This window comes from Zalophus californianus, chromosome 2, assembly GCF_009762305.2.
Source record: "Zalophus californianus isolate mZalCal1 chromosome 2, mZalCal1.pri.v2, whole genome shotgun sequence".
In the NCBI taxonomy this organism is placed as follows: domain Eukaryota; kingdom Metazoa; phylum Chordata; class Mammalia; order Carnivora; family Otariidae; genus Zalophus; species Zalophus californianus.
Window position 1 is genome coordinate 103,267,020 of NC_045596.1, and position 26,625 is coordinate 103,293,644.

Genomic DNA, 26,625 nt, shown 5'->3' on the forward strand with positions numbered 1-26,625 from the left:
GGAGTCCAGAGTCACTCAGTTTCAAAGCCAGAATCGCTCACTGGCCTTAACTGCATTTCTAAAGAGCAATCTTTGCTGCTCTTGACCTCCCCGCCTGGTAATTTTTGAGGCTTTTGTTATAGTCACTTGAACAGGATAGTGCCTGATTCTTCTCCGTTGGAAATATTACCCTCAGCCCTCTTCCAGCATTCTAATTTCTGCTCTTGCTTCCTTGTCCTCAATGCCTCTCGCCAAGGATCCTCAGCTTGAGCACAACTGATCATTTCTCTTCTCGTTCTCGGGTGCAGTACCTACATCCAGCTTCCTTTGCTGCACAAAATTAGTCCCTTTATCTGGGAATCTCACCCCTTTTATTTTCAAAGCTACTATTTTCTGCACTTAACCTTGATTTTTTAATAACTGCTCACATTGATAGTACCCTACCTTCCTTGTCAAAGTTGATTTATCCAAGGGTGGGCCAATCTCTGCCTTCCCTGGGAAGAGAAGAAATCCCTCTCTAGTGGCAGCTTTATGTGATTTGAAGACTGCCAGCCTTTGAGAAAAGCTAATCTACAAGCAGAAGAGAGACAGTCAGGAGGATGTCAAGTGCCTAGTTTGGGTCATCTCTTAGGTTGAGCAACCTCTTGCCATTCTATGGCGAGACAAGCCAGCTTTTCAATAAAGTCCCCTCTTTGCCAGAAATAGTTGGAATGGATTTCTATGACTTGTAACCAAAAGATTCAAAATGAATATATTTATAACCTATGGCCACTGAATCACCTTCTCTTTATGAGATCCTACATCTGGACTGGTCAGGCCTTAGCTTTCCTTTGCCTGGCTAGCATGACCTTTCCACAAGACTTTACTGAAACTCTATGAAGCAAATATACCTCTGCTGTCCTGTGAAAATTTCTCCTAGGACATAGATTTTCAAAGATACTTCAAGATTTAATAAGTTTTCCTTTCAGAAGACATTTATAACTAAAATTGTCCCCCTAGTGTCCAGGTTAGAAGACCTTACACCCATCTGTACTTGCATGTTCTGATGAAGGGCCTATGAACATCACCCTTGTCCTCCTCTCTACCAAACAGCGAGTTCATTTAGGTTTGGTAGGAGTAGGCCTGTTTCATCTTTTTCCAGGCCCCACAATATTGATTTGAATTTGGACTCTGATCAGAGAGGACTTATACTCAAATAAGCTCAGGGCATTAAAGGTAAACATACAAGAGCATTCTTAATGTAGTGCTTTCAGGGCTGTAGGATAGGAGTGGGTTAGAGGCACGGGAGCCATTTGGGTTCATTATTAATTTTCCAATGAATGTATATCTGTGAGTGGTGGGGCAGAGTGCAGCACTGTTCTGTAAAGAAGTCACATCTGAAAGTAAATCTAGGGTGTGAAGTTTGTCATGAGTTGACAAAGAGGGACTTTTAGCAGTTCATTTCGCAGAGCTCCAGTCACATTGCCTAGCCCATGCTTGATTCTGATGTAAGGAGATAGTTCAAATATTCCATGAGAAATACAACTCTATACATGTTCAGAAAATCCTTTGTGTTCTTTGCTCCCATTAAGGGTAATCCAAAACAGACCAAAAAAAAAAAAAAAAAAAAAACCAGCAACACCTCTACTCATGAACTAATCATTACTTTACACCTCAGTGTGTTCATGCCTGCTTCAGGCAAATTTCCATGAGAATTCTAAATGTTTTGATTGCTCAATAAACCACTGACATAATGTAAGGGGCCTGAGCAGCCATAGCAGGCCTCCCCAAGTATGAATTCCCAAAACCTACTTATTTACCAGCAGCTGCAATCGTCTGATCTCCAAAGTTACATTTGCTTGGAGCCCAGGCTTTGTTTAGATCAACTGAAGTGCCCTGAGCAAAATGCACGTCTCTTCCTTTAAAGCACTTTTCCCTGAGTTGCAGGTAAGGTATTTATTATGAAGAAATTTACCAATATGAAAAAGCTTATTTGGGAGATTAAAAACAAGGCTATGTGGTTCTAGAAATTTAAATTTCCTCCCACCTTTTAGTTTACAAATGGGAAATGTCATAGGAACCCTCTTTGTGGGGGGATATGTTTTGAATCCTATGTCAATTGCTAACTGAAATGTACTATTTGATAGTAAAAGAGATACATGCACTTTTAAAGATTTTATTTATTTATTTGGGAAAGAGAGCACTCATGTGAGAGAGAGCACAAGCGGGAGTGGGGGGTGGAGGGGTCAGACAGAGAAGCAGAGCAGGGAGCCCCACGTGGGGCTCGATCCCAGGACCCTGGGATCATGACCTGAGCCGAAGGCAGACACTTAACCGACTGAGTCAACCTGGCACCCTGATACATGCATGTTTTGGAAAACAGAATATGTTTAAAGATCCTGGTAGTTCCTATTTTGACTGAGCTTCTTCAGGCAACACATGCCTTTTCCAGTCTTATCAAAATTAGGGAGGGTTTTGAAACTCTTTGGTTCCTGGTATAGTGTGAAGTGTGGGTATGGAACTGAAGTTTGAAATGGAAGAAAAGGGAGAAGTGACAGATTAACAATAGGGATCTAAATGATCATAGAGTTTTCCAAAAGGTCAATAAATGGCAAAATGGTGGGACAGAAAATACCAGGCAACATTGCCACAGTCCAGCATTATAGGGAAGCTAACCTGAACAAAATGCGAACAGATTGCCAACTACAATCATTAAATTAAATTTCTCTTGCAATATTTGAATATGGTTTTCAAATTTTCTCTCTTATCATAGCCTGCTTGTTTTCTTCTTTGTAAATGTTTGAGATTTCATGTGACTTTGTTATTGGGGCTATACTGGAATTTATGACAACTCAAATTTAATTCTGAAGATTTTATTTTTATTGAAAGTTAGGAATAATTTTAAATTGAGTCTGCAGTATTAAAAATTGCCAGTATTCTAAATCTAGATCTAATATCTCTTACCAAATAGTTTCATGTAATCCTATGAAGAGCTGGAAGAACAGGAGTTATTATTTCTAATTCATAATTGATAGAACAGTGTCTTAAGAAGCAATATGGAAAAAAGAACAGCAAAGCAGAGATGACTTTTCAGGTTTCCTGGAAACTCACTGTTCTTTCCAGTATAACACAAGCCATTAAAAAAAAAAAAAAATCTCCCAATAGTATACTACCAGGGGAATAGTCTCTATAGAAACCTATGAAGTTTGGTTGTTTTCTTTTTTTAAGTATTTTACATATATTAGCATTGACAGTTTTGCCAGGAATAAAGCTTACACGTAGGTGCAAGGGATTTTCCAATTTAGCATTTGAATCCTTACTGAATGGAATTTATGTCTCATGCCAACAGAAAGCACAATCCCATTAATCCCCAAGTTTTACTAGAAGGCAACTAATAGTAACTTATTTATCCTTGCTAGTGGATGGATCTCTATGAAAAGGTAGGAAAACATTTTTTTTGTTATTGTAGTTTTAACGAATGAGAGCTCCTTCGGGTATGAATTGGTTTTGTAGCAGGTGTTTTATTTTGTTTTGCGTAGGTGAGGCCTTTAAGTTTGTATCAAGGCCCTGCTTCAAAATCAGCTTATAGATAATAGCTTATCACATTATCATCTTAGTTCTTTCCTATATTCAAAGATAACCAAATGCTTATGGCAACTGTTCCTCTCTTTGCACGTTCAAACTCATGCTAACAAACCAGATTCTCACTTTCTGAAACTTACTGGGAATCCTCCTGGATGACCTGCTGACTACCGAAGTCTCTGCAAACAAGTTTCAGAACACAAGAAGAAAATCATATGATCTTCTGGCCCTTCTTTCTCTTCCACTGGTGTATCTTCACATATGGTCGTCTTTTCCCATCTCTTACTTAAGAGATAATAGAGATAATAATTAAGACATCATTTCTTTTCAAATCTTCCCTACAGGCAGACCTCTTCCACCAAAATCATGTAACTGTTTATTTTTTTTTTTAATTTTCTAAGGATTGTTACCCTTAACTTAAAATCTCCCTATTACAAAGATCATTCATTAATACTAAACATTGTTTTGAATGTAAGTTATGCCCTTTTTTCTTCTTCTATGTGTAAGATACAGCAAAATATTTAACATTTTCCTGTTAACTATACTGGAATTAAAATTAAAAACTCATGGAACACTACATCAAAAACTAATGATGTGATGTATGGTGATTAACATAACATAATAAAATAAAAAAAAGAAAACACTTTCCTTCTAGATTTTGTGAATTTGGAAGTAATATTGAGTCACCCTTCAATAGTCACCTTTTGTTTTCCACATTTTCCAGTCTCAGTTTGCATGACTTGTCCATAGACCTTAAATTGTAATCTGTTTCTTCAGCTTTTTCTTCTGCCTAATATTGAGTAACGGCAAATACAGAATCTTGGCACTGTTTTTTTTTTTTTTTTTGACAATGAACAAGTTACTTAATTCCCCTGACATGATTTTATCAATTCGTAAAATATGAGTAGTAGAACTTCATAAAATTTTAAAAGGATTAAATGCAAAGTAATTGTATAGGATACATTGAGCACAGTGCCTAAAAGCACTTGGTAAATAGTACACTCTCCATAGCTCCCAAGCTTTGGAGAGGAGCATGGGGAGGGTCTATAACTTATAAGATATTTCTCTGTAGAAAAAGGAAGGAAGGAAGGAAGGAAGGGAGGGAGGGAGGGAGGAAGGGAGGGAGGGAGAGAAGGAGGGAAAACCACTAAATTAGCCTTTACCAAAATTCACAGATTCCTGAAGAAGGATTTTCTCCCCACTCTGGTCACTTCACAAATGCTGCCTGTCCTTTAACTCTCCACCATGATGGTGTTAGTGGGAACTGACTCTGTTTTTGGTTGTGCCTACTGGTCACATCCTAAGTAGGCTATTTCTTTGCAAATGTAACTCCGATTGCTTTACACCCATGTGTTCTGCCTACTGCTCTCATTTCCCCAACTCCTGAGCCGATGTTTCTATTCTTCAAATTGAGGGCACTGAGGATGGAAACCCGCAGGGAAGCAGAATGAACTTAATCCCATTGTTAGTTTCTATTCTAAACTGCTCAGCAAGCAAAGAGCAACTCCTTACAGAATGTGTTGCTCCTGACAGTGAAAGGGTAATGAACTGTGAAACCAGATGGCTCAGTCCCCTCAAGCCATTACAGGGTTAACTTCCCACTAACTCAGGAGCAGCAAGGGTGCCGCCTCCCACGGATCACCTCCTCACATCCCCAGTATAACTGTGTCTTAAAAGAAGTCTCCTTTTATTGGGAAAAAGAAATGTTAAAATGTGTTAAGATGAACAAGCCAGAGCACAAGTTGTCAAGTTGTCTGTTGGAGAAACTGATAGTGACTGTTTACATTTCCTCCCAGTAATTTGAAAAAGTTGATATTTTAATGTGGAAAGGTAGATGGAAGTTCTTACTGCGGATTGAAAAAGTACAAAGGCAGCAGTGTGCTTCGTGAGAAGCTCCATACCAATGTTTCTCTTTTTCTTATGATCTTTCTGTCTATAATTTGACGTCAAGGATTCACCTTCGCTACAGGCAAATGGCTGGCCCCTGTAAAGGCTAATGGCAACTGCATATGCACATCAATGGAAGGCTCTTCCCATAAAAAAAAAATTAAAGCTTTTACTATAAATAAAAGAAAATTGAAGTCACAGCCTGGTCCTTTTCCCTTTCTATCCATTCTATTTTTCAAATAATTATTTAAGGACTACCACAGGGGCCACATGTGATATCAGTGGTCAGTGTAGTTCTAAAGACATCTTTTTTCTCAAAACTTGGTGAAAAGTGCCTCCATCCAATAAAGGGAAGATGAGAAGAAGAGGAAGCCAGTGTTGTTCATTTGGTCCACATTGCAATTTTTATTGTCCTTTGGCTCTTTTTCATTACGTAGTAAGTAAATTGCTTTCCATAGAGATCGTAGCAGCATATACTGCCTTCTGCAGTGAAGGAGCACTCCTGCTTTCTTGTGGATTTTCGAAAAGGGAAGGTTTTAAACGATCGAATTTTGGGATTTTTGTCATTCTGACAGACCCCAAAAATGTCATTGTCGTGTATTTCTTCCACTGTGTGTTGCACTTGGTTATTGTGTGTATGTGAAAACTGCTGAAAATACATATTAAGTGTGTGCTTCCCTGCTTTATTGAAATCTTTAATTGCTTATGGTGGTTTTTCAGTTGATTCACTTGGACTTTTCCAAGTATATGATGACAGTGTCTACACATAGTGATAATGTCCCCAGCTTCATTACAAACTCAACCCTTCTTTCTTCTTTTTCTAATTGTATTGGCTACTAACTTAGAACAATATTAAGTAAGAATGATGATAGTGAATTTTCTTGATTTATTCTTGACTTTAGTGGGCTGTATCTCCTATTTCTTTATTAAGCATAAAAACGACTTTTATGCTGAGAAATATATTTTATCCTATTTCTATAGTGTTTTTATCAAGAGGTCTTGTTGTAGCTCATCAAGTGTCTTTTCAGAATCCATGAAGGATATATACATTTCTCTTTAGATATATAATTAAAAGAACTACTATATAAATAGCTTTCCCAATATTGAACCATGCTTGAATTCCTGGAATGACCCCATTGGTTATGATAAAATATTTTTTAATGTAATGTTGGTTTCTGGTTGCCAATATTTACTTAAGTTTTTTTGAATCAAAAGTCGTAAGTAAGATCAGTCTATGGGTCCAGTATTTTCTTTTTCATTAAGTTGGTACCCATTTATTCAGGGAGTCCTCGTTTTCCACTGTAGTATGAAAACATAAAAATGACCCGCACACTGAAACCATGCAAAGACAACTTAATAACCTTTGCAATCTGGGTGCACATTTCTCAGCAGCATCCAGAGCTGTGTTAATGGTTTCACCAGATAACATTAATCAATTTGTGCCAACTCCTAAGACAATGAAATCCACCTTTATTGGCAGTGGAATAAACTTCAGTCTTCTCATAATGGCTATATATGGTTCCAACCCTAGTGGCTTCCTGTCTTTTGCACATTTTAAGATATTAAAACAACTTTGGTTTGTTTTTTATATTTATCAAACTTTGTTAACACAGTTTGTACTACAACTTCATGGAGGCCCGGATCTCACCCTGTCTTTGCACTGCTACTTTTAAATCTTCTCACATCCAGTTCTACTCTAGCATCATCAATTTTCATGTCCTTGCTATACTTAAATCTTTGTTGGCTAATTTCCTCTTTCAATGATCCATTATTAAAAAATGATACAGGGGTTTGTCATAGGGAGACAAAGAAACAACACAATTTCATGTTTTGCTGTCTGTGCATAAAGTGAGAGTGACAGACACTCACTGACCCGTCACCAACAGACTTTGAAAGAGGTAATATGATGGACACTGGTCATAATGCATATCTGTTATGTACATAGAGATTTGTGGACTGAAAGCTAGCAGTGAAGTGTTTACTTTATGCAATGACTCATGGTTAATACATCATAGTTACTGAAATTTGAACCTTGTTGTTGAGGGACTAGTGTTATTTAACTAAACTGTAATAACAAGTTCATGCATTATGAAGACTGCATACAAAGCATTTGAAAGTGTTTTTTTCTTCCCTACAATGTTTTAGAACAGTTTTAAAGTTATGTAAATTTTCAGCTCTAAGTCAGATAGAATTCTTCTGTGAAGTGATCTATTCTTGCTTCTTTTTTTACTCCTCCCCTAAGATTGCTATATTTCTTCTATGGAAATAAGATATTTAGATTTTTAAAAATCTTGTCTGGGGTCAGTAGTGATAAATTAGATTTTCTAAGAAAATTATCCATTTCTTCCAGGTTTTCAAATTCATCTGAGTAACATTAAATAGATCTCCATATATGCATCAAATATAGGTTAGTTACTTCATGTTGGTCTTTTACCTTAAGAAAGTGTATGTTGGCTGCATTCTTTTGTTATCTGAGTTCTGTCGCCATTGGGCCATCTTGCTGTCCCCTCCCCCTGAAACAATATTTGCTGCTCTTCATCCCAAGCTTAGGAGATGCTCTTACTACTCACAGCAGACCCTACCCCCTTTTTTTTTTTTAAGATCTTATTATGAGAGAGACAGAATGAGAGATAGAGAGCACGAGAGGGAAGAGGGTCAGAGGGAGAAGCAGACTCCCTGCTGAACAGGGAGCCCGATGTGGGACTCGATCCCGGGACTCCAGGATCATGACCTGAGCCAAAGGCAGTTGCTTAACCAACTGAGGCACCCAGGCGCCCCAGACCCTACCTTTTTATTTGAATCTGTGAATTATGTCTGTCTTCTGATTTCGCTGAAAATGAGCATACAGGTTTTGTTAATGTTCGTATTATTACTTCTGTATAAAATCCAGAAAGACAAAAGGGAAATTGCTGCCTTGCATTTCATGTTTCACTAGAAGTAATCACAGGCTTTTCAACACAAAGTTAAACAGAGTTTATTATTTAATATATACATTTAGCTCAATAAAGTTGGACTTTTAAAACTAAATTATCTGTGAATTCTTTTGTCACCGTAGCTGCCAGGGTCTTGGTTTGTGGGAAAAGTGTGATTATAAAAGGAGAGCATGAGGGAGTTTTGGGGGATGATGGAACAGTTCTGTTTCCTGATTATAGCAGTGGCTATATAAATCCATGTGTGTGATAAAATGTTTTAGAACTATTAAAAAATGAAAGAAAACCATGGGGAATACAAATAAGGGTTTTTTTCTATGTTTTTATTTATTTTAGAGAGACAGAGCATGCACACAAGTGCACAATCAGGGAAGGGGCAGAGGGGCAGGGAGAGAAAGAATCTGAAGCAGACTCTTCACTGATCACAGAGCCTGATGTGGGGCTCAATCTCACCACCACGAGATTATGACCTGAGCTGAAACCAGGAGTCAGAGGCTTAACTGACTGAGCCACGCAGGCGCCCCACAAATAAGGTTTATGAGTGTTTTTTTTAACAGTGTTTTTCTATGTCAATCTCCTGGTTTTAGTAAGTGTACTATGCTTATATAATACTATCACTGAAAGAATCCAGGTGAAGAATACACAAGAACCCTAGATCAATTTTGCAAGTAAAATAAAAAATTTGTTTACCTTTGAGTAAATTTTTGCTCTAATTCTTAGATCAATTTCTCTTTTTTTAAGATTTATTTATTTATTTATTTGAGAGAGAGAGCACAAGTTGGGGGTGGGGTGAGGAAGGGGCAAAGGGAGAAGCAGACTCCTCACTGAGCAGGGAGCCCCATGTGGGGTTCAATCCCAGGATTCCTGGGATCATGACCTGAGCCAAAGGCAGAAGCTTAACTGACTGAGCCACCCAGGTGCCCCCAATTTCTTATAGAAATTTAGACCTTGTAGATATTTAGATATGCTTAGAGATAGTAGGAACCCCAATAATACTGCTTAGCCTATGCTCATTCATGGTTCATATGTGTTTCATTATGTCATGGTGGTATTTTCATACAGCATGGTTATCTTCACTTGAAAACTTGGATAAAAAATTTCTCAAAACTGGGATATATGCTACTGTTTCCTGTAGTGATCTATGATTAGAAAACAGGGGCATCTCTGTTCAGTAGTGGGATAGGTTAAAGAAGGAAATATGATCCACTCTTCTTTGAAATAATCAAACTTCTCTATGGATTCCCTTATGGGGAAGGAAGAATGTCAAAATAATCGATACAAAAAATGGAATGTAAAATCTTAGAGGCTGACATGGGAAACCTGGGAATGGGAAATCACTCAGCTTGGATTAAGAAGATCTGTCACATGACTGAGATTAAGTTTTCCGAGTCATTCCGTTAAAGGAGGAAGTTGAACTAGATGACCCAGGGCAGTGCTTCACAAAAATGGGGGGTTTTCAGAAAATACTGAGAAGCTGCTAAAATGGCCAGCTGAGTTTGGAAATCCACTGATCCAAGATAAATTTTACATCAAAAATTACTGTTTTAAGTAGGACTATACCAACATCCATAGCAGAAATAAGTGATATTTCTATCTAACAACCAATTGATTAAAAAAGTGAGAGTTCTTAAGCCAACCCATATATGCATTTTTCAGACCTTAGGGAAATATTCTTATTTATAATTGCTTTTGATCCAAGGGAAATTCTAGATCACCTTCAATCTTTATTCTTAATCATTCCCTTATGAGTATATTTGACTGAAATATATCTTAAATAGCAGCTTTAGTACCATGAAGTCAAAATTTTCTTTGAGATATTCTGAAGTACTTCATTATCATGAAGGAATTCATTATTAGAGGTCTGAATAGGGTCACTACAAAAAAAAAGGGGGGGAATAAATACTTCAGATAAAGCCTGTATTTGACTTCATAAGTGATAAAACAATTCTTTAATGTTTTATTTTATATTCTTTCTAGCTTTCCATTACTTAATTTTTAAAAATGACCGACCAGTTTTTCTTTCCCTTAAAACACATTTTTTAAAATTTTTACCACCTCCAAGGGGTAATTACTTGAAGTTCTTACTCTTGTTTCAATCTATATTAGCATATACTTCAGTTAAAAAGAAAAGAAAGTTTGTTTTTTTTTTAATGCTAGTTTAAGACTGTTTTTTTTTCCTGTAACACTAACTTTTGCCCTGAAGCCACTGATATGTTTTCAAAGCAGAGCTACTGTGAATATTCCTGCAAGGCCCATTACAGCAGAAAAAATGCAGGTAAGATAACTAGGGACATGGCCCACTCTTGCCCCGCCTCTTCCATTAAGGTTAAGATGTCACTCTTGGCTCAAGTCCCACACTGGCATGGTCATCACCACCCTGTGAGAAGGCCTGGAACCTACAAGGACTGTGTTTGGCTTCTTTTCTTCTAGGAAGTACCTGTGAGTCTGGACAGAGAAGATGCCTGTATCATACAGAGTAAGGTTTGATGGGGAAAATATTTCAAAGCATGAAGGCCACAGTCTTCTTCTCCCTTAGGGAACCATGAAAGGCCCCGACACTACTGTGGGAATACCAAACAACAGCTTATTGAGTGAAGCGTAAGCACTCTGTAGTTAAGGCAGTGGCATAAAGCTGATCTCTTGATTGAATCCCAAACAACTCTGCCTGATCTCCACGTGTTCCTGCATCTTCCTCACAAATACATTTATATAATTCTCCAAGTTCCACCGAGCAGATGGAGGCACAAACTCACAAAGATCCATCCCGTTCTTGGTGTCGTAAGTCTGCCTGACACATCGCAGCAACACACGACCATTGGGGTTTGAGGACATCTCCCAACACCAGCACCAGCACCACTGCCTTGTTCCCTCTGAACCCACAAAACCCAAATCTCTCAGCTATATGTCCCTAATCTTATTTTATAATCTAGTTTCTTTGACCTAGTGTTTTGGACATTTTTTTTTTCTTTTTCTTTGATTTGAGTCAGACTTTCATCTATCAATGTCTCTCTGTCCCTCCTCAGCTCTTCCTCTAATCTTGTTAGTAGACAATTCCCCATGAATCCCTCATATTTCTGGCCATCTTGTGACATCATTTGTCTGGAATATCTTTTCAAGGATGTCTGTGTAGCAAATAACCTTGGAAATACAGTGTTTCCTTTCAGTGTGGAGGGCAGATTTCCCTGCTGTCCAAGATAAAAACGATGGCTCTCTCTGGGGCAAAGTTTGGGCAAGTCGGCTAGCAGCCCTTTTACAAGATCGAGAATCCTAGGCTTGTAGCTCCTTAGTTGTGCATGTGGCATCCTTCTGGGCCTGCTCCTGCATCATTCCCATACAGCATGGGGATAAGGAGAACCAGTACAAACATGAAGCCCATGACGCCTGTTGTGCTATGAGTAAGAAAGTTCTTTGTCTCTGACCTCAAGTCTTCTGTCTTCTGCTGGTATAGCTATGAAACTGTGGCACGCTGACCTGTGAGCTTCTAAGTGGGGTAAAATGTGATGTCACAATTCTTGATACGCCTCAGTTGACATAAGCACTATGGCTGGCATTTTCGAGCTGGGGTTTCCTAGCATTTATTTTCCTTTCCTAATTATACCCCAATTCCCTCTTGAGAACTCTGTTTTCCCTATTGGTTATGATCTCAGGAAAGTGATTTGATGTTCTGTCCTCTCCCAGCTAAGAGATGGGAGCATGACCCAAGCTAACCTCACTGAAACTTACACACAACGAAACACAATTGGTATTCATTTATCCCAGCTCCCTAAACAAATACTTCCTACTGTTTCTGAACATCCGTTTTTTAGAGTCTATAGACAACTTGAACTCTGCCTGTGTTCAGGCCAGTTTCTTCACATTTCCCATGACTTCTGTGAGTTTCTAATATTCCCCAAATACATTTCCTTTGGCTTGAGCTGGTTTTTGTCTCCTTCAGCCAAAGACTTCTAAATACTCAGCCTCGGTCTAGCACCCTGCAGGTCTTAATGTGTTTCATATGTGTTGTGGATTGTGTTTTCACAGAACATGGTTAACCTTCACTACAGTTTGGGGATTAGAAATAAGACAATATTAGACACATAAATTAAAAAAAAAACCTCTAAATTTCTAGATTATGTAGATCTTTTCTCTGGCTACAAAGCTATTTCAAAGCATTCATTCACTAATTTAACTAATATTTACTGAGCACCTCTTTATACCAAGAACTGCTAGGAATATGGCAGTGAATAAAAGAGAATATGTCGCTTTTCTCATAGAGTTTATAATCTTATTCTAATCATATCCTATTTTTACTCTTTCTTTAAAAAGAGACTGTTAAAATGTAAATGCTTTGTGGGCATAAACCTTGTTTTTCTTGTTTGTCACCTTTATTGGTGACTGCTTATTAAGTATTCAATAAATATTTACTGACTAAATAAATAAATGTCACTTCCAATAGGAAGTTGCTGGCACTGAAATGACTGCATTATTGGTCACAAACAACTGCCCGGAATGGAGATGAAAAGCATTAGAACCCAAAGGGATGAGGTGATAAAGTTCTCTTTGTATTTAAGTCTTAAGTTAGTATCAATATGACAAATTTTCAATGTCGAATGGACACTAAAAGTCATTCTTTATTAAATAAGAATTTAAATAGAAAGGAAATATGATTACTATTAAAGAGAACAAGTAATAAATGTGAGAAATGCAAATAATAAAATAAATGTGAATAAAATTTAATGAAAGCTTTTTTTGCACAAGTCAAATGAAATAGAATTTAGAACTTTAAAGTAAGGCAAAACCATAGTCTTCATTAATTAGTTTATACAATCTCCTCTTATTTCTCTTTTAGAGCCTCTCTTTTTGTTTTAAGATCACATTTTCTTTTGTTTTCCATCCTGGTACACATTTTTTAAAATTTTATTTCACCAGTTTTATTTCATTTTTAATGGCTATTCCCCACCCCCCGCCATGTCCAATGGTTTTCATTGCAGGTTCTGTTAAGATCTACATTGAATGAGTTATTACCAGGTTTCAAATCAAATGCCTACTATTATCATTACCAGACGAACTTACAGTGGCCTCCTAGGGAAAGGGTCAGGGAACGATGTGTCTGTGATATGGAGCAGGGCTGACAGCATACACTTGCCCTTGTTGCATCCCTGAAAACCACCAGCTTTCCCTGCTTGCTGCATAACTAAAGGACAAATGGATAAGTTTTCTCAATTTTGAGAGTTACTAAGTTTTTCTTAAAAGAATAAACTGAATTCCACTTAATTGTCTCCAGTTACAAAGAGGTCAGGTCAGGTTATCAGCTAAAAAGCTATCGGTCAGCTGCGTATGTTAATAAATGATAAGTAATTGGCTTGTTTTTCTGCTATATTCGATACAAACTAAGTGAATAAAACAGATGGGAAAGCAGTGATAAGAAAATACAGACTATTTCTTACCAAGTTTGATCACTCTTGGAGCTCGGGTAAGCTCAATATGTTTTAACAAGTGGACCAAAAATAACAGAATTTAAATATTTCTCCCACAGCTGTTTCTGAGTGAAGAGAAAGTGCCACGAAAAGAAGAGTAACTGAACACTTAACTATGTATGAGACAATCCAAAAGATACAAAGATGGGTAAGACTCAATTCCTGCCGGAAGGAAGATTACAGGGGGAAAAAAGAAGACACTATATGTTTAGCATAATGCAGAAGAAGAACCATAAAAGGCAAGTATAAAATACAACGGTAACTACAAAGCACTTCTCTCTGGCTGGGAGATGGGGACAAAGATCAATGTGAGCAGAGAGATATAGCTCAGAAGGAGCATGGAGTGTTCTAGCAAGAGCAAATATGGCTGTGGGGGTTGGGGAGCCGAGGGTTTGGTGCGTGGCCAGTGGGGGTAGAGCGGGAGAGGACAGGGAAGCAGCAGCAGTGGGAAGGAGGGGTGAAAGATAGTCTGAAAGGGCTTTTCGGGACAGGCATGAACCGTGCGGTTCTGTAGGACACGCTAGGAGACAGCGAAGATTTCCGGGAAGGTGTAAGCCAGAATCAGAGTGATGCTCTAGAAAGATAACTGGTGGCTACCTGAAGGACAGACTGCAGAGGAGACAGACTCAAGGCTGGCTGGAGTCTGTGACGAGAAGAGAGCCATGCTTTCAGAGACGCATCTGCTGTCAGTTTGTAGGGCTGGAGAAGGCCCAGCACAGAGGGGAGGAGTCCTGGTGAAGAGGGTGTTGGACGAGGCCAGGTGAGGCCCACCCAAAAATGGCGGCAACAGGCAGGGAGGAGGGAATGGGAAACGTGCGAGGGTGAGAGCCCGTGGGTGAGGGCTACTTCCTCCTGAGCAGCGAAGAGAGGCAAGGCGACTCTGCGATGTATTTTTCACCCATGTTTTAACAGGCGCTCTTTAAAAGACTGTGGAGCAGGGCACTCTATCATCAAAAAGATTTTTTAAAAAAACACTGGTATATACAAAGTTAAATGAACTTACCTTTTCCTAAAGGACCTCTCAGAGATTTTAATATGATGATGAGCATTATGAGTGGCCAAGAGAGAAGAATACATGCAGCATTTAGAAAACCTGGTATAACATAAAAATCCATTTCAGACCTAGCAACACATGTTGGAAACAAAGAGCAGTAATGTTACTTCGGAGTTTTAAACCTACATGCCTGGGAGAGCGATATGTAAAGTAGGAGCCGTCTTAGTGATTCAGTGAGGATGGATATTTGGTTTTCTAATTAAACTATTATTTAAAATTGTAGTCACACTATATTTTAACTTAAAATATATAACAGTGCATCATCCCTTGGTTAATTTCTTGAGGAAGGACCAAAGCCTGTTCTACCAAGAAGGGGTCCCTGAAGGGATTTCCCGGTCCTCTTCTGAGCATAAGCCACACCCATAGAGCATCACCTACAGTAGCCCATTTCAGTGTCTTTATAAAGTAGAGTGGAAAACTATTCACAAAAGTTGAGGATTGGTGTTTATTGAGAAAACTGATGGCTTTAGGTTTGGATATACTGAACTTACAGTGCTTTTAAAACATACATGCAGGTGTTTAGCAGGTATTTGGAAATGCATAACTTGCCTTTATGAGAATTAATCAAAATTATAGCATTTCTTTTTTTGCGTGTATACAGTGTTTATGTTTGTTATGTCTTTACCTATTAAAAACTACTAATGGAGTTATTAAATCACCACCAAATCTCATAAAATCACATGGTTTCTTTTACTCTCTACCTTCACAATAATCGTTAGTTTCAGATACAGGAGGTTTATCCTTAGATATATGGTTATGGCCTACATCTTGGTCAGGGTGATGGCTAAGGAGGTATGTTCAATTTGTAAAAAATTATAGGGCAGTGCCTTAAGATTTGTGTATTTTCCTGTGTATATTTTAGTTCAGCATAACTTTACAAACAAAATGGGAGTAACACTCACTAAAGCTGTACATCAATTCTTTTGGGACCTCTTGTTACCTCACTTTTTAACATGTAGACCAAAAATATGTAAAAGTTGAAAGTAAAATCTTCTTCTAAACATTAGAAATATATTCTTCTACGAATATGTTCCTTGTAATTTAAATTTTGTCAGTGTGGGTAATGACTGTGTACATTTAAGAGTAGTAATCTAAATGTGCAGTAAATTTCGAATGACTCCATTTTAATACTGGATAATTTTAATTTTACTGTACTAACAAGCCAGCAGAAGCCCTTTCTTGAAAGTAGGATTAGTGCATGTATTTGCTTAATGAAAGAAAATTTCCCCCAAATCCAGGAATCTAAGCCTTCAGAGTATGTATCACTACTATTAGTTGGAATCCTTCCAACTACTCGGGCAAAGGAGTGACAATCTTAGTCATTGCCAAGTTCTCACAGTGTATTTCTCTGGATCACCAACTAGAAAACTCCATGTAAGTTTTAGTCAACCAGTCTGTTTCAGAATTCTTCTAAGTACACCAGCCCTTTGTGTTTAAATACTGTTATTAAAAAGTTCGAGTCAAATTTTTATTAATCCAACATACTTATAAATGATATATGGTTAATTACTGCAGAACTCTAATTATCACAAAATCACCTAACACAGAATACCTTGCTGGCCTTTTTAGAAACCGCTCCCTGGAGTAGTTAATATATTGTATATAAACACACACACGCACATACATATATACGATGTTGTGTTCTGGTGGGAGAAGCAGATCATGAAGTGACTCAACTTTACCAAGTGAAGAATACACAGAAATGAATGATCATACTTGCAATAAACTCCAAAATATCAAATGTGAGATGGCCGTAATATTCTGATGACCAAGGGGCATGCATGCACACAACTGACTGGCTTACTGCAATTTCCGAATCATGAAGCCTGACATGGTGAGATACAGTAGTTATATAGTTATCAATCAAGGAAGAAAGAAAAAGTACACTAAGTCCTTACAGAAGCTTCTGGAAGACAAAGTCTAGATCTTTTTATTTTTCTACCTTCTTTTGTAAAGTTTTTATATCTCATTTTTTTGGTAAAATGTTTCCAAATTCATTTTCTCAGTATTTATTTAAAATAAGTTAACAACTTAAAACTAACAGTTGTTTTCACTGTAAACATGTCATGCATGTTCTGCTGGGACAAGGGTAAAATTAAAACAAGATATCCTCTGTAGAGCAAATATATTTATTATGCACTTTCATATACATAGGGATTTTTGCTTAATATAATACAAGGAATAAAATAAACTTTTACAATGTGAAATTCAATGTACATTTTAGGCTATTTACATACCCCAAACCAAGGAAAAAATAAAAAGAAAGCATTTGTCTGCAACTACATTTGCTGAGAAGTGTAAATGGAGAACATTAAGCAAAACAAACATTTGCATAGCCAAACAATATTGAGAAAATTATTTACTCCTGTTTTTAAAGTAGTGAATTATTTTTGGTAAGGATTCCAGTAGAGGTGGGGGGATAAGGAAGAGAGACAAAAGATACTGGCTGCACTTTGCAGTACACAGGAGTTCCAGTCAATTTTCCTTAGAAAACCTTTCCTACGTACAATCAGATTTTAATTATTCATTACTGTATTTTCTATCACTTCCCTTATTACCAACTCATGACTTTTAGGGAATGGGCGCAGATGGAATGTTAAAAAAGTTATAAGCACATGGCGTCATAGGCGTGTAGTGACATCAGGTGATTTACGAAATTTAAACATTTTGATTTTTAAAATAGCTATTTAGGCATTTTTAATTGAGAGGACTATTTTTTAGTCTTTTTCATGAAGCAAAAGCCATTTTTAGTCATGCTATTAAATCCCCCACAAAAACAAATAGGCAAAGCAGGGCATCTTCAGCACCCTTATCATCCTTATCCTAACTAAAAGCCAGTTCTGTCCTATTCCAAAATACAATTAATACAGAAACACCCAGAGGTATACTTACTTTTGAAAATCATTTTTCCCACAGATTCTCTTCCTACCAACTGTTTCAAGTGTACATAATAGGGATATGAAAACATTCAGCTCTTTGAAAAACATAAATCCCTTATGTAATGAATCATATCTTTGCCCTTTGGCCACAAGGTGCATTTTTGTAAAAAACAATAAAATTAAATAAATACAATTCCAATAATTCAAGGTTAATAGAAAAACTGGCAGCTTTCAGGGTTCTCTTCTAAAGAAAAATACACCTAATAAGAAATTAGAGCTTCATCTTCTACAGTAATGTAAATGTACTGTATTTGAGATATGAGTAAGATTGGTTCTAATAATAGTATGTATTCATATTTATCAATAGAATCATTAACACTTTTAAGGCTACTTTGCAAGAGTCCTATTAAGTGTATTTAATAAATGTCCCATAGGGACAAAAATTCAATACTTGAAACATTCACATTCGAGTTATCAATATTGCCATGTCACCTTAATATCGATTGAACTTCTCTCCTATTCCTGACTATGACTTACCGATGACACAAACAAAATGTGTTTCGCTGACTTTAAAAAATAAAACAAAAGCCTTACACGAAGATTCAAGTGAAACTTATCACAACCAATTACATGTTTCTATTTCTGTGAACAATGCATCACGTGTGTCCTTCATATATGAAGATGACATTACCGACCTCTGTTACTCAAGATTTTTCTCCAGTATTAGTGTTTTTGTGCTGAATCTCCAAATTCTCTTTCCTCATTCCTCTTTCTTATCAACAGCACATGGGAAAAAACAGAATTTCTGGGCTTTCTAAAATTCACGGGGCTTATTCAAAGATCAAACCCACAACCATGGCTTCTCAACAATCAATTCTAACCTCTCCAGACATACACACAACCCATCTAAGCCAGTCTCACTGGTTTAGAGCCCATCTGGAAGGCCAAGGCTGTGGGTCCCCTGCTCATTTGAGCCAGTCACCTGTTTTCCCTGGTCACAGACTTCATCTTTAACCCTGCCATCTGGTCATCCTGTGAGCAACTGGTCAAAGAAGAAAACAGGAAAGAGTATGTGGACAGAAAAGTGCAAATCCATCACTATTGTTTACCAAATATCAATAAAAAAATACACATGTGCTAAGACTGACAGGTTAGTGGTGTCATCTGTGAAGGACCGCATGTATTACATCCAACTACCACTACAACTGATTCAACTGATTTTGAGTCAGGGGCTATCTTGGTCATGCAGTGATTTACAAGATCGAAACAACTGAGAGAGAAGCCAGCATGAAAATTTACGCTGGGAAACGATATTTTATTTAACTGGACAGAAGAGATAAGTGTAGTCAATGAATTGTTCAGGGATCAAAAATCTACCCTCAGACAGGTGCATGTCCTACGTACACATGCCCTGAGGCATGGCTTTGTCCCTGAGATTTTTCATGCCTCAGGAATGATAGTCTGTCTTCTTGGAGGTGGAGTGACAAGTGAGTGGAAGGTGAAACTGCATCCCAGTGAATGAAACAGAACTTTGTTCTGTCTATAGTCTGCTTTTTCCTCTCTTTCTCTTTCTTTCTTTCTTTTTGTCATCTGTAGCCAGAGATTAGGAGGATTCTACTGGGAAATCCAAATTTAAACTAATACTTAGAGCAGCTCCCTAAAACACTAGAATTATTTTTTAAAAATCTGTCAACAAACCATTTTTCACCTCAATGTGGCATTATTAAATAGAAACACATTTTCAACCAATGCTGAAGGTGTACTGAACATAAAATAGTTGCATGATTTATTTTATTGAGCAACATTTTTAAAGATACAAGAAACAAGCCATACACTACAACAATGCAAATGTGACTGAAACAATATGCTTTAAGTTTCGTTTGCCACAAAAAAAGAAAAAATAAAATAAATACAAAGAACACTGCCTTTTCGTATATATTTGAATCATGGCACATGCACATTTATCAAATCTTAACTTAAAATTTTTTCATCTTTTATCAGGGAACTGCAGTATATATCTGCATTTAAAAACAAAAGTGCTTATTCTTGTGTAGTGAATACAAAGCACACAAAATGAAATTTTTTAAGCACAGAGGGTTACATTGAGAAGGCAGCCTTACTATTTAGGCACATTACAGTAATTAAGGTAACTGTACTGCAGATATCACATTCTTCTTTTTTTTTCAGCAAATCAACAGGCATTTTATGTTTTCATCCAGTAGCTGAAGAACCACTCCAATCACAATGTCTTCTGTTTCACAGAATAGGAAACTAATGCAAAAGTTAAAAAAAAAATTAATTTCTACATTATACTTATTATATAACTACACATAGTTTTAACACCCTATATAATTATGTGTGTGTGTGTGTGTATATATATATATATATATATATATATACTTACTATGTAAAGCATAAAGTGGACACATCTATTAGAGATTCATTAGTCAACTTAAAAATCACTTTTAAGGAATCCACAAGATGATTACCCTAATTCATGTGTTTTACTGTTTAATATATATTTATACTTTGCCTTTACAAAAGATGTCACGAGAGTCAGAGGGTTGTAGCATCACTAAATATTTTTAAAATAAATCACACTGCAGAACGAACTACTTTACACAAATTATTTTTAAATGGTATCTTACCAGTCCTCCATCGATTCATATTGAAGGGTGTTTACTATTAGAAAGCACAGGAAGTTTATAATTTATAATAATGCTTCACCTAAAATACCCCTAAAATATAGCTCCAAAGACAAAAAAAGCGAAAGGAGGAAATTTCAATTTACTAGAGTACAATTTTGTTAGAGGCTGAAAAATAGTTAAGCAAAGTGGGGTAAATATACTTGTAGTATAAATTAGCAAAGATTCCTAACGAAACCTTTGGATTTACCTAATGAGAGAAATGTGCTTCTAAAAAAGTATCTATTATAAAATTATGTATATATTTTCTCATTAACTTCCCCTATGTAATTAATGAAGCATCCATTGTGGTGGAAAGAAAAGTTTCTATTTAATAAATATGATTTATTTTGAGGTTTAAACATATAATTCTTATGTCTAAATATACTAGGCTCTAAATACCCTCTTGCCAATACATCCAACTTACCATCTTTCCTCACCTATTCTTGGTGTGTGCAAATTTTACTTGGGAGATTTTTAAGAGATCTGTCATAATAAAAATTACCTTTTGCTGATTAAATTTTTGACTTCTTCCAGGGTGAAAAAGGAAGGAAATTAACATTGACTACCTATCTACTAAGCACTACATACACTATTTTATTCAAACCAAAATGTGAATATTACAGAAATGGTCCTCTCCCCTCCACTACCATCAAAGAACTTTTAAGAGGGGAAATGACTGAATAGGAAGCCATTCTTAATCTGAGATCCATTAAGCAGTATTATTCATTCATTCATTTATTCATTCACTCATTCGTTCCTCCATTCACTTACTCAATACCTTTTCACTGAGAAACGACCATAGGTCCAAACAGTATTCCAAGTACATGGAATATGTCAGAAAACAAAACATAAAAATCCCTACTTTCAGAGTTTACATTTTAGTTGGGAAGAGACAAATAATAAACATAATAAAAAATAAAATACATAAAGTATGCTAAATAATAAGTTCTTTGGATAACAAAAAGCAGGAAAGGAAAAAAGAGAGTGCTGGTGGCGGGACAATTCAAATTCACAAGGAAGCTAAGGGAAGGTGTAGTTGAAAGAGAGGATGGCATCTGACTAAAGATTAGGCGAGGGAATTGGCCATGTGACCATTAGGGAAAAGAGCATCCTTAGTAGAGAGAACCCTACTTTTGACATTTTATTCTCTATGTTGATGAAATGTTACCTTTTATAATGGTGTTTCCTTTTTATAGTTGAAGCTAGGGTCAGAACCCTCAATCTGAAGCTTCAGGGCTTGTTTAAGGCTTAATTCCGTCTCGGAGGAAGGATATCCTTCTAACACTTCCTGATGCCCCCTGTCTTGGATTGTCCGTGGGACCGAAACCCTACCAAGAAAAACCTGGTTGCTCTGAAGATGGTAATTTGGATTGGTCATTATCCCATTTCTCTTCTTCTGCTCCCCACTTTGCTGATGAATGAGAAATTGCTGTTGAGATCGACCAATTTCTTGCTGAGTTGAAGGTACCATAATTTTGCACTGAGATTCTGCCGATATTTGTTTAGGTGGCACACTAGTCCCGGATTTGGCCGTCAGCCCTCTTTTATCAAACTGAGTCATTTCATATTCTAAAACCTTTGGCTGTGAAGAATTATTTTGTTTAGCTTTTTTCCCAGCTGCCCCAGATTTGCTGGAATTTTCTGATTTCCCCCCTTTATTTGTTTTAGTCGACTTCAAGCTGGGTTTCACCTGACTCCACTCAAATTCACTACTTGGTGAATTATGGCTCTGTCCCAAGGATTGCGTCGTGGAAGATGGGGACACAATTGACTGTCGACTTCTACTGCGTGGCAACGAATGCTGCTGAATTTGTTCTGTAAATGACAGGTTATGAAAGCTATCAATTGGCACTGTTTGAGCCGTTGCTGTGGATGAAGTAGTTCTCAAAGATGAATTTTTCGAGCTTTTCAGGGAATTATTTGACAACGACGACTTCTGACGATCAACCGTAGAATCTGGAGATTCTGAAGGAGAACTGAATGCATGAGCTGGCCCATTAGGTAAACCACGCAATGAAGGCTGCATGTCCCCTCCACCAGTACTGCCAGAACTATTTGATTTGATTGTTAATGATTGCATTTTTGAAGACACCGACTGCAGAGGTTTTTGCTCCATTGTATGAACAGGAGATGGGGAACAGCCGTTCAAACTAGATGCACCATATTTTTCTAATAATTTAATTATTTGAGAATGTCCGTTTTTGGCTGCAACACGCATTGCAGTGCGTCCAAATTGATCAGCATGGTTTGGATCAGCACCGTGCTCTAATAGGACCTGCACAACATCAATGTGCCCTTCCTGAGCTGCAATACAGAGTGCAGTTGCACCCTGATTACATGTATGGTCAACTATGGCACCATGCTCGATCAGAAGCTGAACCACTTTTACGTGGCCCTGCCAAGCTGCAGACTGCAAAGCAGATCGCTTTTCGTTGTCGGCAGCATTGATGTCAGCATGGTAGGTTATCAAAACCTGCACCATTTCCAAATGGCCTTGCCAGCAGGAAACGTGAAGTGCTGTCCTTCCTTCGGCATCACTTGCTTCTACATTTGCACCATTTTCTAGAAAATACTCAGCCATCGTAAGTTGGTTTTCTAAGGCCAAAATATACAGCGTAGGCCTCCCATCAGCATCTTTGTAGTTAACGTCAGCTCCATGGCTAAAGAGTAATTCAACAATGTCCCTATGCCCTTCTAATGCAGCAACCCGCAGTGCATTTCTCCCATCATAACCTCTTTGATCAATGTTGGATTTATTTTCCAATAATATTTGGACACAATCATAATGACCCTCTTGCGAAGCCAATATGAAAGGTATTCGTCCATCGTTATCGATCTCATTTGTTCTAGCACCTTGTTCAATAAGTGCTTCACATATTAATCTGTGACCTTCAAAAGCTGCCATATGCAAAGGTGTCCACCCGGCATCATCTCTGTGATTTTCATCTAACCCTCTATCCAGGAGGGTACGTACTACCTCAACATTTCCTTGGGCTGAAGCTATGCTGAGGACTGTCCTACCTTCACTATCGATGCTATCCACAGCTGCACCCCAAAACAAAAGCGTGTTTACAACTGAGGCATGGCCCATAGAAGCTGCTGCTAAGAGGGGTGTCCGACCATTGTTATCTGTGTGGTCTACATCTGCTCCCCCTTCTAAAAGCAAGTCAACCACATCGACATGTCCTTCGTAGGCAGCTACCAGCAGTGGAGTCATTCCATCTTTATCACAATGATCTACTTCAGCACCTCGATCAATTAAAAGACTAACAACTGATGCATGTCCTTTACTTGCAGGCACACAAAGTGCAGCTACAGAGAGTGCAGTCCTGCCATCAACATCCTCATGATTCACTTCTGCTCCGTGGTCCAGGAGGTGTTCCACAATTTCTCTGTGGCCCATGTATGCTGCTGCTATCAGCGCAGTTCTGCCTTCATTATCAGCTTTGTTGACTTCAGCACCGTGTTGTAGCAAATTCAGTACAATATCCTCATGTCCTCCCCAAGCTGCTGCTCTCAAAGCTGTTCGGCTATCAGCATCTGCACAATCCACTTTTACACCTGCATAAAGTAGTGCAGAAACTACCTCGGTATGGCCACCCCAAGCAGCAGATCTTAATGCTGTCCAACCATCTTGATCAGTATGATTAATATTTGCACCACACCCAATCAAACAATTAACCACCTTGGTATGTCCTTGTCTAGCAGCTAGGGTAAGTGGTGTATGTCCATGCGCATCTTCGATCTCTAAATCTGCTCCCCTGGAGACAAGTAAATTCACTACATCAAGATTGCCACTGTATGCCGCATTAGCTAATAATGTTCTCCCATTTGAATCACACTGATTTACCGAAGCTCCATTATCTAACAATGTCCGAATGGAATCCTCTCTTTCCAAGGCTTGTCGGACTATGCACGATGTGCGATCATCTTCACTGTTGACGTGAGCACCAGCTTTAACCAACAGCTGTAGCACTTCTTGTTCCTTGGGTATTAAAGTTGACAGGGAATCTCTGACAGGTGTACCATTCCATATCATCCAGAGAGCTAACTCAGCTGTCTCTAACTGTAAGTTTGAATTAATTAAATGCAATGCAAATTCTTGTGCTTCCAACGGTGTTAAATTCTTGGCTTGACAGGTATAACTCATAGCCAACATTCTGTGTCCTTCCGCTGCATTACATAAATACTTCTGAGTGCAATGTTTCACATCCAGAAGCCACTCCGCAAAACTATAGTGGAATAGTATTTTAGTATTTCCTAGTCCATCAACAAGAAGTTTGGAGAGGACATCTAGCTTACGTTGAAAGTCTTCCAAGGTTAATGACATATTTTTGGTCCATACCGCATGATATAATTCCGTTATGGTCAAAGGCCGGCAGGCTGCAAGAATCACATTCAAAATGGGCTGAACTTTTGCAAACTGTTTCCTTACAAAAAGTCTCTGACACAGCCAGAGATAGAGACCATTTAGAGTTCCCGGGATGTCACGAATCTCTCTTAACATAATAAAATTTTCTACAACTCCATCTAGAACTCGTTCTAGATAAAGAAAGCATCCACTGCTTTTAATGTGCAGTTGATTTAACATCTCTGCAGTTTCTTTTGTGAGGTGTTGTCGCAAAGCTTCTTCTTGATCTAAACGATGAAGGATATACTGCTGAACATCCTTAACAATATATGCCTTCCGAAGGTCATCTAAGCTTATTTTTCGGAAACCTAAACAGACAAAAAAAAGTAGATGCCATCAGCTGAACATGATTACAGAAGCTGCCATATATTTGAAAAAGATGTCCTCAATATATAATAAACTAATAAGCAAAGAAATCAATAACAAATCAATACTAATAAACTAACACCTATGAATATATATACATATTTTTAAGATTTATGCGCAGGTGGGGGGAGGGGCACAGGGAAAGAATCTTCAAGCAGACTTCCTGCTGAGCGCAGAGCCCACCAGGGAGCTTTGATCCCATGAACCATGAGATCATGACCTGAGCTGAAACCAAGAGACGGCTACTTAACCGAATGAGCTACCCAGGTGCCACAATATCTATGAGTATATAAATCAGTTTTCTCTTCCTTCTGTAAAAACGCATTAATGGTAGATAAACTGTTTCATTTTCTGATCTACAAATGGAACTAATTCTTATTCTATTAATGGCTCAGGGCTCCTCTCAACTTTAATGACAAGAGATACCAAACTCAACATTAGAAAGTCTTACATAGATATCCATGGAAGCACCTTGGTAAGATTTTCTGAACTCCCAAATGACTAAGGAAAAAAGGTTGCCAGAGATAATAACACTTGCTTGTTTTTACAAGCTGATCTTTTTCACATGAAAAATTTATATATTTCTACCCACATACCTGAATGTACACTAGCCTTAATTATGGGACTGAATATTTATATCCAATTAGAGTATTACCTGTCACTGCCTCTAAATTACTACTATAAATACACCTTCATAAAGAATACATACAAAATGCTTACAGTTTAAAAAATAAAGCTCTTCCAAATCTAAATGCTTAGTAATATGAATTTAGATAGAATAAATTATTTTATCATTAATGATGGTTATCTATTCATTAAAACAGAACTGAAAATATCTGTTAATAATTTGAATATCTTGAGTTAAAGTACTGAAAATAATTACTTTTTTAAAACTGCAACTTCTAATCATTATATATGCAATTCTCTTATGAATATGCACAATTTAATACATTGCTATCAAAGCACTTTAACACATTTTTATAAGGCTGGAAAATGCTCAACATTTTTAGGGGGATAAAAACAGGATTTACTGAAATGTTGGACCATATCTCTGTTGAACCACTTTTGTACTCTTACTGAAAATATTTCCCAGGGTATGAAACTTCTTAGTGCTGCTGACAGTATAGAATGACAGGGTGACAGGATGTGTGCCAGTATTTATAACCTGATGCTCACTGCAATTTTTTATTATCCTAAAGAATCTGTGAGGGTAGGGACTAGGAAATACAATAAGAAAGTCAACTAAATTCTGGCATACTGATACACTAGTAAATTATGTAGCCGTTAAAATAGTCATTAAAAAGACAATACAGTAACACTTACAAATGTTAAACTTTATTTTGAAAAGCAGGAAGTCAAATTGATATAAGTATGATCTCAACTAGGTGGGTAACATGCACAAAAGTTAACACATA

At 37.4% G+C, this 26,625-nt stretch overlaps 1 protein-coding gene across 1 annotated transcript in view; it reads right to left on the reverse strand.

Annotated features, from left to right (window-relative positions):
• Positions 1–18,393: 18,393 nt before the first annotated feature.
• ANKRD50 (ankyrin repeat domain 50) overlaps positions 18,394–26,625 on the reverse strand; it is a 32,088-nt gene continuing 23,856 nt past the window's right edge. The window contains exons 4-5 of the mRNA XM_027599283.1: positions 21,602–25,152; positions 18,394–20,017 (exon numbers count right to left, since the gene is read on the reverse strand). Coding sequence (XP_027455084.1) covers positions 21,605–25,152 — 3,548 coding nt within the window. The 3' untranslated portion in view covers positions 18,394–20,017; positions 21,602–21,604. The remainder of the gene's footprint in view (positions 20,018–21,601; positions 25,153–26,625) is intronic.